This window comes from Epinephelus lanceolatus, chromosome 5, assembly GCF_041903045.1.
Source record: "Epinephelus lanceolatus isolate andai-2023 chromosome 5, ASM4190304v1, whole genome shotgun sequence".
NCBI classification, from domain to species: Eukaryota; Metazoa; Chordata; class Actinopteri; order Perciformes; family Serranidae; genus Epinephelus; species Epinephelus lanceolatus.
Window position 1 is genome coordinate 21261794 of NC_135738.1, and position 12648 is coordinate 21274441.

The following is a 12648-nucleotide window of genomic DNA, read 5'->3' on the forward strand; positions in this document are numbered from 1 at the left end:
TCTTAGGCATATCTTGCTGCATCTATGGCGCTGACACTATTATCTTAGACTCTAGGAAATTGTGACATACATTTTTCACTATTTTTTTTATGCTAAGACCAAAAAATTAATCAATTAGTAAGGAAAATTATTGGCAGATAATGATGACAATAATCATTAGTTGTGACTTTATATTAACGACAATGCTGGAGCAAAAATATCCTTCTATGCCTGGAATTCTTTCACTGTATACTGTAGCTTATGGGTCCTCAACAGGGGGTCTGAGACCCCTAGGGGGCCCTCAAAGTTGCTGCAGGGAGGGACGCCAAAGTATTGTTTGATAAAATTTTTTTTAAAGTTTTTTTTAATCAAAAATTAATCTCTGAAAATAGAAATTAACAGGAGTAGAACATATTATTAGCAAACATAAATCAAAAAAAGCCATTTACAGAAAAACACTGATGATGTGTTAACTGAACCATGAGTCCATGATGTAAAAATCTGAATGAATCTGTCAATAACTGTTATTTTAATATCTTAGTATTGTACTCACCACTTAAGGCTATGTTTATACATGCATTTTGGGGTGCCCTGCACATTTTGTAGGACCATTTAAATATGCAAATCACTTTTATCTGTAGCAGGGTTTCCTGCTCTGTCTATCTCTCAGTCTATTGGTTGTTGGCCTGATAAATTTAAAGACACTTTTATTCAGTGTTTTGTGTCCTTTGACAAGTAAATCTAACATATAAACTATTTATACCATATGTGCACAATGTGACGTACTGCTATTATAAATGTCAGGATGGACACATGAACAGCAGAAGACACACCCTGTTTATATTACTGTCGCCAACATTCTTATTAGCCCGTCCAGCCTCTGATAAATCCAAGTACGACCTTAAAGGAGAGAGAGCAAAACATTTTTTGCCAGCCTTTTTTATGTTGTTTTCCCTCTTCTCTCTAGTGAACATCTCCGCCCACACACACACACACACACACACATAAGAGCTCCCCTCGGGACACGTGCCAGCCAGTCAGCCTCCTCGCTCAGGCAGGAACAAGCACTCCTGTATGATGACGAACAGCTGCTCTTCCTCGCCTGCTCACAGGTGGCTGTGGGCTCGCTACTCTGTCCCCATTAATGACACACAAGTGGCCTTCCCCCCGCTCCCCTCCTTTTTTCTTTTCCTCTCTGAGGCTAGATCACAGCTGCTAATAATAAGCTCACATTGCATTATGCTTGTCAGATCAGAGGTCTGGTTTAGAACATCATGACACAGTGAGTCACGGTACAGGCTGTAATCAGCTTCCCAACAGTGGCATTTCCCAATGTCCTGTGTGTTTTTGGAGATTTGACGTGAACAAGTGGAACAGGACATAACTGGCAATGCAGTGTGGAGTGATGACATATATTTTATGGTATTTTGCCATCCCAGTATGTTCTCCCTGCACCAGTTGAGCAATTTTAAAAACACTGAGTCATAGTTCACAGTGTTCCTTTGAGGCAGAGTCCTACGCAACACTGTTTGTGCTTGTGACTTTTACTCATGCGAAGGCTTTGCCAGGTTTAGGTTATTAAATTATTAGACTCTCTAATTACCTGTCAGGGTACTTAAAGTGGATAATTGTTATATGGTTAATATGTCATTTAGCCCAGTACAACAGGTTCAACAGGTTATACTGTATGTTAATGGTTGATGCTGTGCAGCGAGGAAAACTCAACTCATTGAAGTTTCTGTTGTAGTGGACTGTGTTATATTTCAGTTTCACCCTCATAGTTTTGCTCCCTATATGAAGCGGACACATATTAGTAGGGGAGACCAGGTATGGTTGTAATACTTTTTGTCTCAGCACCTATAATTCACTGAATTTTTGTGTTAGAGCTCCCAAATTTTGACACAACGTACCTTTATTTGTCTACTACAAATATCAATGTTTCCAATTTTTCCAACTAGATCACAGAATTTATTAATTGATGTCAAATACAAGAAGTTCCATTGTTACAAGCTGCCCCACTACTGAGGTAAATTGTAACAATAAGAGTGAAGAAGTAATACAAAAATACACAATTACAAAAAAACACACATATACACAGCAGACAGCAAACCAGTTATCATTTTAGTGATATTAGGTGAGGCCTATTTTTAACACATTCTCACTCCGACCTCGTCTCATATTGACGTTTGGTCATGGACTTTCCACGTCGAGATATGACGTGCAAGGTTGATATGCTGATATGACGTGTTGTTGATGTTCCGTGTCAAGTTCTGCCTGTTACATTCATTGTTTTCAAAATACACATCTGTTTTCACAGGGCATGTACAGCTTCTTCCTCATACCGTCTCTATCAAAACAAATGTACTACGTCAGTATAACACCATGAATTGGCATTTTTTTCCTTCAACGACAAACACATGGTTTAGTCAACATGCACGTGGTGGGTTTAGGAAAAAAGAACTAAGTTTGGCTTTATATTCAAACAGGAAGCGAACACCAGTCTCCTGGGTGACAGTTAGTAGTTGTTGGAATCCTCCCAACTACCCTACTCTGACTTTTTGCCACCTCAACTTTGCTGTTGCCCTGCCGCGTTTCCGCCTGACCCTTAACAGCAATGGCGACCAGCCGCGTATGATGTTGATGTTAAAGGATTGCTTTTTTCGTCTGTGTCTGACACCAGAAGTCACTGACTAAGTGCTGGTTTTCGACAACTTCCGAGTGGGACCTAGTTGCCATTTTAACTTTTTGCGAACCTCCGCAACTGAATTTACAACCAAATGTTATGTAGCTTCCTCACACAAGAAGAAAACAACCATTACTGGGAACAAGTAGAATAATAACATAAAGTAATAGACATGAAATACTTTTTTTATTTCATTCTTTGTAAACAAGACAACATTACCATCACAACATATTGTCTTGCAAGTTTCGTTTTTCCTGTGCCGTCCAAAAGCTGTTTTCTAATCTGACGTCTACCGCCCAATTCCATGTGAACTCTGGTTCCTTCTCTGTGGTTTTACCATTTTTTGCAGGATCTGCTCAGTGTCACATGGCAGATAGAGTATTATTTGGGGACAGACCTCGCTGTCTTTCTCTGCCTCACCTCATCTGATGAAGACTGTAGTGTGTGTGCCTGTTTTTTTCACCAACTCTTCCCACGTGCTAAAAAAAAGGATTAGAATAGACAGGTAAAATGTGTTTTGTTGTCACTGGGGTTGGTTTTAACACTTTTTAAAAAGGTGTTAACAACCATCTCCGCCCCTGTCAGCCAGTGTTTAGCTAGCTGTAGAAGCATGGTGGTTTGAAATGAGCAAAAACGAAATGCCGTACATTTTACCTAAGAGACTGCTCTTTAATCTAATACAAGCTAAGTAATTGGAATTTCATCAGTATCATTACTAATCCAAATATACACATGGATCAAAAAATGAAATTTGCCAGAAAAGGTCAGGGAGGAAGTGGTCATACAGCAAATGTATTTCAATCAGGAGAGACAAAAGAATGAAGTAACGATATTATTCAATACAGAATATGAGTGTACAGATTAACAGATGATTTGTGCTGATTAAGATTTAACAGAAGCCTTTGGCGCCTTTGGGAGACATTATGTGATCGAGGGACGTCTGAGCTGCAGCAAGATAAACACCCAGCCCCATGGAGTCCAGACACTGGTGGAGTTGGTGGCTGATGACTCTGAGACTGATGGCTGATGAGGTGGATGAGGATGATGAATCCATGAAGACTAAGTGGTGATGGGGAGGTGGAGGGTGTGCACAACTACAGCAAAAGAGAACCATATTTACAATGTGGAGCAGTAAGATGACAGGCTGACAGAGGTGTGTCGTTGTGCTACTGGTTGATTGTGAATCATCTGATGACTCATTTGTCAGCCATGGACAATGACACCTAGAGAGAGTGAGTTTGCATGTGTGCAAGGAGTGAATAGCACGGTGAGAAAGAAAATGTACAGCCTGAGCATGAAAAGTATCATCTTCCTGAACACACACAACTTGAAATACACACCAAGCCCAGACACATTTTTAGATTGAAAAATAACTCATGTGAAAACAGTCACCTAGTGTCAAACTGCACATACATCACTCTGCACAGTGAAGGTCAGATCATCATTGCAGGGCTGTTATATAGCAATGCATTCTGGAGGTGTTCCTCCTTTTTCGTGCCACACTCAGTGTTTATCTGTATCTGAGAACTAGGCCAGGCCAGTGTAAACATCTGGCTCAGTCCAGCGCCTGCCGCCTGTTGAGAGATATGACAGATGGAAAGGGAGCGTATGGCTCAAACACTTCCATCTTTGACCGTGCCGCCAGTTGTCTTCCCAAAATAGCCTGCGCTCCACGGCCTTATATGTGCAGGCCTGCAGCGTGTGCCTGAGGAGGCATCATGTATCTGGGCCACACAATACTCGCTGCAGGCGCATTGTTGCTGCTTACCAGCAGGCCTGCAGCAGCCGCAGGGACGAGGCCTGTCTTTCTGTCTTGGGACGGCTCACCATGCACCTCACCCAGCTCAACCGCGAGTGTCTCCTCCACCTTTTCTCCTTCCTAGACAAGGACAGTCGGAGGAGTTTGTCCCTTACCTGTCACCTGCTACGGGAGGCCTTCCTGGACCCCCACCTCTGGACTCTGCTCCACTTCGACTCCCCGTGTGAGCTGACGAGGGACAACTTTGTGCTGGGCCCCTCGCTGCGCTACCTGGCAGTGCGCTGGTACTCCAGCAGGGTCCTGCAGGTGTGCAACATTGAGGAGTGGCTGAAGAGCGCGTTTCAGAAGGACATCTGCAGTAAACATGAGAGCCTGGTCAGCACCTTCCTGGCCCATGTCTGCCATAAGTGAGTGTTTGTGTGTGGCTCTGCCCTCCTGCTTTGTCATGTATTTTGTTATGAAATAGACCAACAAAGGGTTAACAACACAACACAAGGTGTCTACTTTACAGCATAGGCCTGTTGTAATATGATCTAAAGCTGTGGCTTGTTGGCTTGTGGCCCCTTAAACAGAACAGTGTCTGCTTGGGACAAATTCACCCAAAGGGGGATTTACCTGTCTGTATTTAAATAACTTTTTGAGTGCTTAATAAGTTTAATGATCCTAACAAAACAGAACAAAAGTTACTTAAAGTCCCAAAAAATAGGCACAATATTTCTCAGACAGCTTTAGCTATCATTCAGATGACACTTTCACATATGCTTCCTGCCCAGTGCAAGCCATATCTCCAAATTTGGTGACTTTGAAATGTTCTGATAAATAAAAGGATTAAGTGTTCCTTAACTGGTTGAGACAATCCTCCTGCTTCTTAAGATGAGTAAACCATAAAAAAAACCCTTAGGATTAGTTGGAAAATGCATCATCACAACACTGAGCTCACTGGGTTTAATTTTTACAGGTCTGTGGTTCTCACAGGACAGCACGAACAATATCTCAGCATGAGTACTTTTAATACTTTAAGTACATTTAACTGGTAACACTTTAAGTTATTTAAGTTTTGAATGCAGGACTTTTTCTACAAGTTAAGTATTTTCAAAGTGTGGAAGTATTGGGACGGTTACTTATGAAATGTAATAGGTTACAGTTTCTGAGTTACACTATTTGAATTACTCAGTCAAAGTAATGCAACTTACTACATTTGATTACTTCTCTAACAAAGTTGAAAATAGGCACACGACTGACCTTTAACACTGAAATGTGGTTGAAATTATGCCAGTCGTCGTTTCAACATTAAAACAATATTTAATTCTGATGGTTGTAAAAAGGTTAATAAAACTCCCATAAATCAGCATTGAAATTTCAGAAAGATCTGTTTCAATCTTGAAACAACGTTTAAAGTTTATGAAACAACACTGACATTGCAAAATCAACGTTGATTAATCTCTCAAAACCAGAACATAATTCAGCAGTGATTCAACCATGGTGTATGATGTTGATTCAACAGTGAATAAACATTAGAATGCCAGCTGGAGAAATAGGCTGTGTCCAAGGAAAGTAATCCTGCATGGCTATAAGATACAAAGCAACAGAATGAATGTTATATTTTACAACTATTTTATAACAAACTTTGTACCAAAAGGAATATACTCAGATGTAACCCCTTTGTAATGACCAATATGTTGATTAGTAACTGTAATTAAATGACATATTTTTGATTGATTACATTTATGTTGTCATTTAATTACATGTAACTAGTTACTCCCCTACACTGGTGCTACATTTAGTCAAGTAAATGATCTGAATACTTCCCCTATCACTGGACCACAGTACAAACCCCAGCCTCAAATATGACCATGAGCTGAATTAGCAACCCCTCCTGAATCAAAACTGAACATGAGTATTTGTAATCATTATTTTGGATACATTATGTTTCAAGGTGTTCCTGTTATTTTGTCCACCCCTGCGTTTCACAGGAGCCTGAGGTTTCAGAGTTTTGTGTTTCACAGCAACATTTTTATCTTGACATTTGTTTTGTTTTGGTCAGATGCGTCTTGAGGTTGATGACACAATTTCCGGGTTTTCAGGGTCGTTCCCACCCACCACGGGGAACAAAATTGTTTTCATTTAGAGGCACATGTCTTCCTGAAACTGCCATGTATAGCTGTAGGCAGCAGGGGAAGAAAATCATTAGAAACAGATGGCATATCCAGAGCTGGCTATAAAGACAGAAAAGTGACACATCTGTGGGACATAAGACTGATTCTATTAACTAACATAACTGTGGTCAGATATCAAATTATATTTATTGAATGATGTGACAGTTGGATTTGATAGGTCACTGAAACGTAGCTCTGCTGGCGCCCGGCCTTGTGTGCGTGGCTGGCTGCATGCAGGAGAGGCGTAATGAGGTCTCTGGATAATTTCTTCAAGGCAGCCAGTAATAACCGTTGATGTGAGGGAGCCTGGCCACCGCAGCTGGCTGGGACGAGAGCAGGGAAGAGGGGCTGGCTCATTGGCTCAGTGTATGACCCTGTGAGGATTTCCTGTATTGTGAAATTTGAGATGCAAAGAGCTGAGAGCTGCGAGACCAGTCAAAACTAGAACCACCTACTTTGTCTGGGTGCTGTATCTCAACGCCCTTAAGGCACACTCATTGCATACTGATAAACCCTCCCAAATTGTCTAAGGGAGTAGAGAGCAAGTGCACGTGACAAAGTGGGAGGAGGGGACACAGAGGAGCTGTGGGGGTGATAAAGAGTGATTTAGCCGCAGACCCTCCCAGTCAGCTGCAGACTGGAGGTTTACGCAGGCAGGTGGAGCCTACAATTGGCTCTTTGTTGCTGTCAGAGGAATGAACATGTGCGTCTGTCTCTGCCTGCCTCTTCCTGGATAAGACTCCACGCAAACTCTGACGCCAAGCTCGTGTCTTTTTTTATCTTCATGGGAAAAAAAAAACTATAAAACACAGCATTACTGTGGGTTTACAGTATAATGCCCCTCTGATTCCAGATTATGTTAAATCAGCGATCAGGAACTCATTTATCTGATTTTGATTATCTTTAGGTCACAGTTTTTGAGTTACACAACATGAATTAACATGCTCAGCATGCCATGTAGTGTGGGTGGCACAAGAAACTTTGGCATGGGGCATTTATGGCTAGATATATCTGAGTAGTTTCTTTCCCAAATTTCCTATACACCAATTGAATATCTTTTAAGATGCTATTTAAGTTATGACTTCTGCTTACAAAGTACAGTCACAGCTGCTTTTAAATAATATTCATGTCTGAATATAGACTGTGAAAGATGTCCCAAATCTGTTCAGCCTCTCAACTCGAGAGACCAAAAGCAGCTGAATGTTAAATGTATGTTCCTTTTAGAGTCCACCAGATAATTTGACTGGACAAAATAACCGTTAGGGAACCAAACAGGTCATTAGAGAGATGATTACAGGTTAGCTGTGCGGTGTTCTGCTTGTGCTCAGCTCAGACCAGACTGCCCTCAGTGCCGTTTGCTTTAATGCGAACAGCATCATGGAAAAACTGCAGACATTTTGTAATGGATAGATAGATAGATAGATAGATAGATAGATAGATAGATAGATAGATAGATAGATAGACATGTGCGCAGAATGGTGTGACAAGCATGATGAATAACCTGAAGACAAATTGGATGATGTCACTTGCTTTTCCCCTCCATGTTGCAGTAAACAGTACACAGCATTATCCCTGTGTTGTAAATGCCACATTGTGATTTTCATTTCACATTTCAAAGAGCTGCAGCTGAACCAGACGCAAAGAACACAGAAGACATCAGTGGAATAAACCTGCTGTAGGGCAAAACCATTAATATCTTGCAAAACAATAAACAGGCCCGATAAGAAATTCCTTCCACATACTGCGGTCCTTTTTTTTTTCTAAATAGAGGTGGTTTTGTTCTCTGATTTCCAGCGTGCACTGGTTTGATTTGATTTTGTGTCAACTGTGGAACTTATTATTTAATCTGCATTCTTGTCATTCAAGGAAGTTGGGAAATGCTGATAGAAAACAGTTTTGCAAATGAAAAGAAAAATGTCAGCAGACAGGGAAAATAGAGAAAGCCATCATCAGGGTGTGTTCACCACCACATGAAGCGCTCTGAGCCAGCTCCTTAATGTGCCTAAAACATGACTACGTCTGCGTGGAGGCATGTGTGTATTTGTGAGTGAGAAGTGAGGAATCCGATGAGGACTGATTAAGACAAGGTGGCATGCGGATAGTTATACGCTTTGCTAGGGAAAATAACAGCACAAAAATATCTGCACAAAGCGAGGGGAAGTGCCGTGAGAGGGTGGATTATGTAACAAAGGTTGATGAAGTTTTTATTCCTGTCATGTTTACCTCCATTCACTTACACACCAGCTGTAGTCACTGGAGACTGCTGAGTCTCTAAATGCTGCTGGCTTTGAGCTGCTGTGCTTCCACTGTCCCACCTCCTCTTTTTTTCTTTTCTTTTATTAGTTAATGTCAATATTGCCACATCCGCTGATAATAAAGCCCCACATCGGCCGCACGTAGCAATGCAGCGGGGCACGTGGATTGACTGTGCTACCCCATGTTCAGAGGTTACTGGGGCAGCACCCTTAACACTTGCAGGCAACTGGAATATGTTTGGCTCACATGTGGTAAAGTGGTAAGATTATGTAAGTCTTTATGTAATCTGCATCAGTGAACGTGAATGACATCCTCGCTCCGCTGCCATCAGAGTGTCTGTGTTGCCAGCTCTGTGCTGCTGGCCTGCCAGTAGGTTGCAGTGCACTCCTGATACTGGGTGGAAACACGCAGTGAACACATGCATTTCACAGCAAACAATTCGCATTGATTTCTTTAAAATGAATCCTGTAGAATAAAGCATGGGAAAAAGCATTTTTGTCATGCTATAATTCATCACACATCCTGTAATTGTTCCCCATACTCCATTTGTTCACAAAAGCTTTTTTAGAGGACGGAAACACATGCCCACATGGGACAGTGTGTGAAGAGAAGATAGCTTGGTCTAGGTATTAAACCGCTTTATCGTTAAACAGATCATGTTGCTGCCTCTCAGTGGTGTTGTTTACATCTCATTCACGCACGGCTCACATCAGGCCCCCAATCTCTATGTTCTCCTCTGTTATCTGATTCTATTCACAAGACCTGGAGAGCATTCATCTGAATATGAGCACACACGCCAAACAGTAAAGCTTACTTAAGACTAGTCCATCTCCAAACAAACTAATCCCTCCCTGTATTGTAATACACCCTAAGGCATGATGAGTAAAAATGACACAGAACAGGTCCTGCACTGGTTGTCCTCCATCACGTTTGTGAAAACCTGTAGTGATGTAACCGTCTGCTGTCTGCGCTACAGGTGTCCCAACCTGCTCTGCCTGGCCCTGTCTGGCTGCGGACACATCACTGACCAGGATGTGACCTCCGTGCTACAGAGCTGCAGTAAGCTGCGCCGCCTCCACCTGGAGAACTGCGTCCGTATCACCGACTGCAGCCTGGAGGGCATGGCAGCTCATGGAGACAGTCTGGAAGAGGTAAAGGTGGACTTCTGCAGGAACATCACTCAGGCAGGGCTGCGGGCTGTCAGGGAGAAGAGGCCGCACATCCGGCTGAGTGCAGAGAGGAGCGCTGATATGATCCCAGACAGCAAGCCTGAGGAGAGGGTGTCAGTCAGGATGACGCTGAAGAAACTCCTGCAGGTCTCCTGATGGAAATGCTGGATTAGTTCCTAAACTTTTGGACTTTTAAAAACTTGAGTGCTGGGGCGGATTGGTATCTGTATTTAACAGAAGTGTTTTTTCATCCTTTTTATACTTTATTACAGACATATTAAATACGAGTCTTCCCTACAAATACCTTTCCATGTTATCCTAACCAGGAAGAATTCCAGACACATTTACAATGAAGTCTTATAATGTATCGACAAGTGGCCTTATCCTGAATTCTTAATCGAGATGGTGCAACTACAACTAAAGGAATAGTTTGTCATTTTGGAAATATGCTTATAACTTTCTTGTTGAGAGTTAGATGAGACAGTCAATACCAAAATCACACCTACAGTAAATATGAAGCTAAAGCCAGGCTAGCTGTTTCCCTCTGTTTCCAGTTTTTATGCTAAGCTATGCTAACCAGCTGCTGGCTCCAGCTACATACTGACCAGCCAGGCTAACTAGATGGACGTCTTGACCAGGCGCTCTCAGGGTTTGGAGTGAGTTACTGCCCCAAGCATGGAGTTCAAGTGTTTTATTGGGGTCATGTTCATGAGTGAGGGTAGAATGGAGCGTCGCTGCGCTAGACCATCGTGGTGAAGAGAGAGCTGAGTGATAAGGCAAAGCTTTCGATTTACTGGTCCATCTACATCCCAACCCTCACCTATGGTTACTAGCTCAAGGTAATGTCCGAAAGAATGAAGTTGCGGATACAAGCAGCTGTAATGAGTTTCCTCCGTGAGCTGCCTGGGCTCAGCCTTAGAGATAGGGTAAGGAGCCCGGACATCCGGAAGGAGCTTGAAGTAGAGCTGCTGCTCCTTCCTGTTGAAAGGGGTTAGTTGAGGTGGTTCGGGCATCTGATCAGGATGCCTCCTGCCTCCCAGGATATTTTGGCTTCATATTTGTACAGTGGATGAAAGTGAAGATGCATTGTCTATCTTTATATACAGTCTATGATTCAGATACGAGATTGGTAGGCTATCACTCTCATCTAACACTGGACAAGAAAGCGAACAAGCATATTTCCCAAAATGTCAAACTATTCTTTTAATAGCCTTTGAGAGTTTGATTAAAATATTCCACACCTCCCCCAGAGGAGTTACGCACACCTACACAGTACAAAAGAACAAAAGGCGCGTGGTTGCTCTGTGTGCTCTGTCTCTGTTATGATAAGACATGTCAGAACTGGGAGGAAGGGTTCTCCTGGGGCAACATGGCCTTGTGCCTGTTATTGGAAACATGTTATATAAGACTGTGAGACATATGAAAGTAGGTTGATTAGGGGAGTGTGTCTGTCTGTAAATGCCATGTGACAAATGTATTGCAGGCTGCTGCTGCTGCTGCTGCTGCAGGGGGCTCCCTGTCCTCTGAGTGCATCTCTGAAGGATGACCACAGATTTTCACACAGTTAATGAAGAACAAGCCTTTTTTTTCCACGTCCACTGGGATGTGCACTCAGATATTGTTCTTATACTGGATGTAGCAAATGTTCTGTTTCCCTTTGAAACACCACAATATTTTTTTATTGACTGTGTTTTTTTTTTTACTTAGTGTGTGTGTGGGTTTTTTTGGTCGTCGCTTTTTTAACTTATCTATTGAATGTGTGAGAGATATTTTTTATTCTGTGTGTCTGACAATAAAGGTTTTCTAAATGTGAAACCAAATCTTTATGATGATGACTCTTGTTAATTAGGTCACTATTAAGCTTAATGTAATTCCCTCTAATGGTTTTTATGAGCAGCTAAAATAATAATTAGAAAAAATGTTTATTTGGTACTGTAATTAAAAAATAATCAGGATTCTATGCAGGACCACTGAGGTGTTAGCCGGTGTGTATTGAGCACTTGTGATTGTAAAGTCTGTTTTCAAGTAAAGCCACTTTCTCTCTTCATCATCATGCGAAATGTTCTTTGGATAGACTGCATTCAGGAACATTAAAACATATATGGGTAAACTCATGGATGAAAAGAGTCAGAGTTCCTCCTGGGCTCCACCTGCAAACTGTCACTCAAATTAACACGTACCAATCAGCAAGACTGTAAATGACTACAAAGGACAAAAAAAGACCACACAGACATGCAAAGAAACTGCAAACTGACACAAAATCACTATCACAATGTGACCACAAAGAAACATAAAGCAACAACAACAAAAAAAAAAAAAAAAGAGGCAAAACCACTACAAAGTCCATGTGTCTTACTCCTCTGTAAGACTCCTCTTACTCTGGGGGGGGGGTATATTTGCATAATGGCGTGCACTAGGGCCCATCGTAACTCCTTATGCCACTGGCCAGGGGTCCATTATGTCATAATCCACCCATGACTAAACTGTGTCCCATTGATCTGGTCTGTGATACATACTGAAACAAAATGAACAGAGTTTGTATTTGAAGTCCTACTGTGGGCCCTCACAGCACCCGTAAATAGGTTGAGCTCTTGGTTACATGAAACAGTATGAGCTGAGAAATGTAGTAAGAGCGGTTTTGGCTAC

The 12648-nt window shown here is 41.9% G+C and overlaps 1 protein-coding gene and 1 long non-coding RNA gene across 2 annotated transcripts; one reads left to right on the top strand and one right to left on the bottom strand.

Moving 5' to 3' along the window:
• Positions 1 to 2081: 2081 nt before the first annotated feature.
• On the bottom strand, positions 2082 to 4712 carry LOC117261839 (uncharacterized). Its single transcript, XR_004502075.2, has 2 exons — positions 4577 to 4712; positions 2082 to 3756 (listed from the first exon to the last, which is right to left on the bottom strand). It is a non-coding gene; the product is annotated as an uncharacterized LOC117261839 (long non-coding RNA).
• Positions 4244 to 12120, top strand: fbxl22 (F-box and leucine-rich repeat protein 22). Its single transcript, XM_033634377.2, has 2 exons — positions 4244 to 4828; positions 9810 to 12120. The coding sequence occupies exons 1-2, from the start codon at positions 4491 to 4493 to the stop codon at positions 10156 to 10158; spliced, it is 687 nt and encodes a 228-aa protein (XP_033490268.2). The 5' UTR covers positions 4244 to 4490; the 3' UTR covers positions 10159 to 12120.
• The last annotated feature ends 528 nt before the right edge of the window (positions 12121 to 12648 follow it).

What these genes read in the sequence shown, in the direction of transcription:
- fbxl22 (XM_033634377.2), top strand. Translation starts at nt 4,491, where the DNA reads ATGCACCTCACCCAGCTCAACCGCGAGTGTCTCCTCCACCTTTTCTCC. An exon ending in CTGGCCCATGTCTGCCATAA is followed by an intron (nt 4,829 to 9,809) that starts GTGAGTGTTTGT and finishes TCTGCGCTACAG; the next exon opens with GTGTCCCAACCTGCTCTGCC.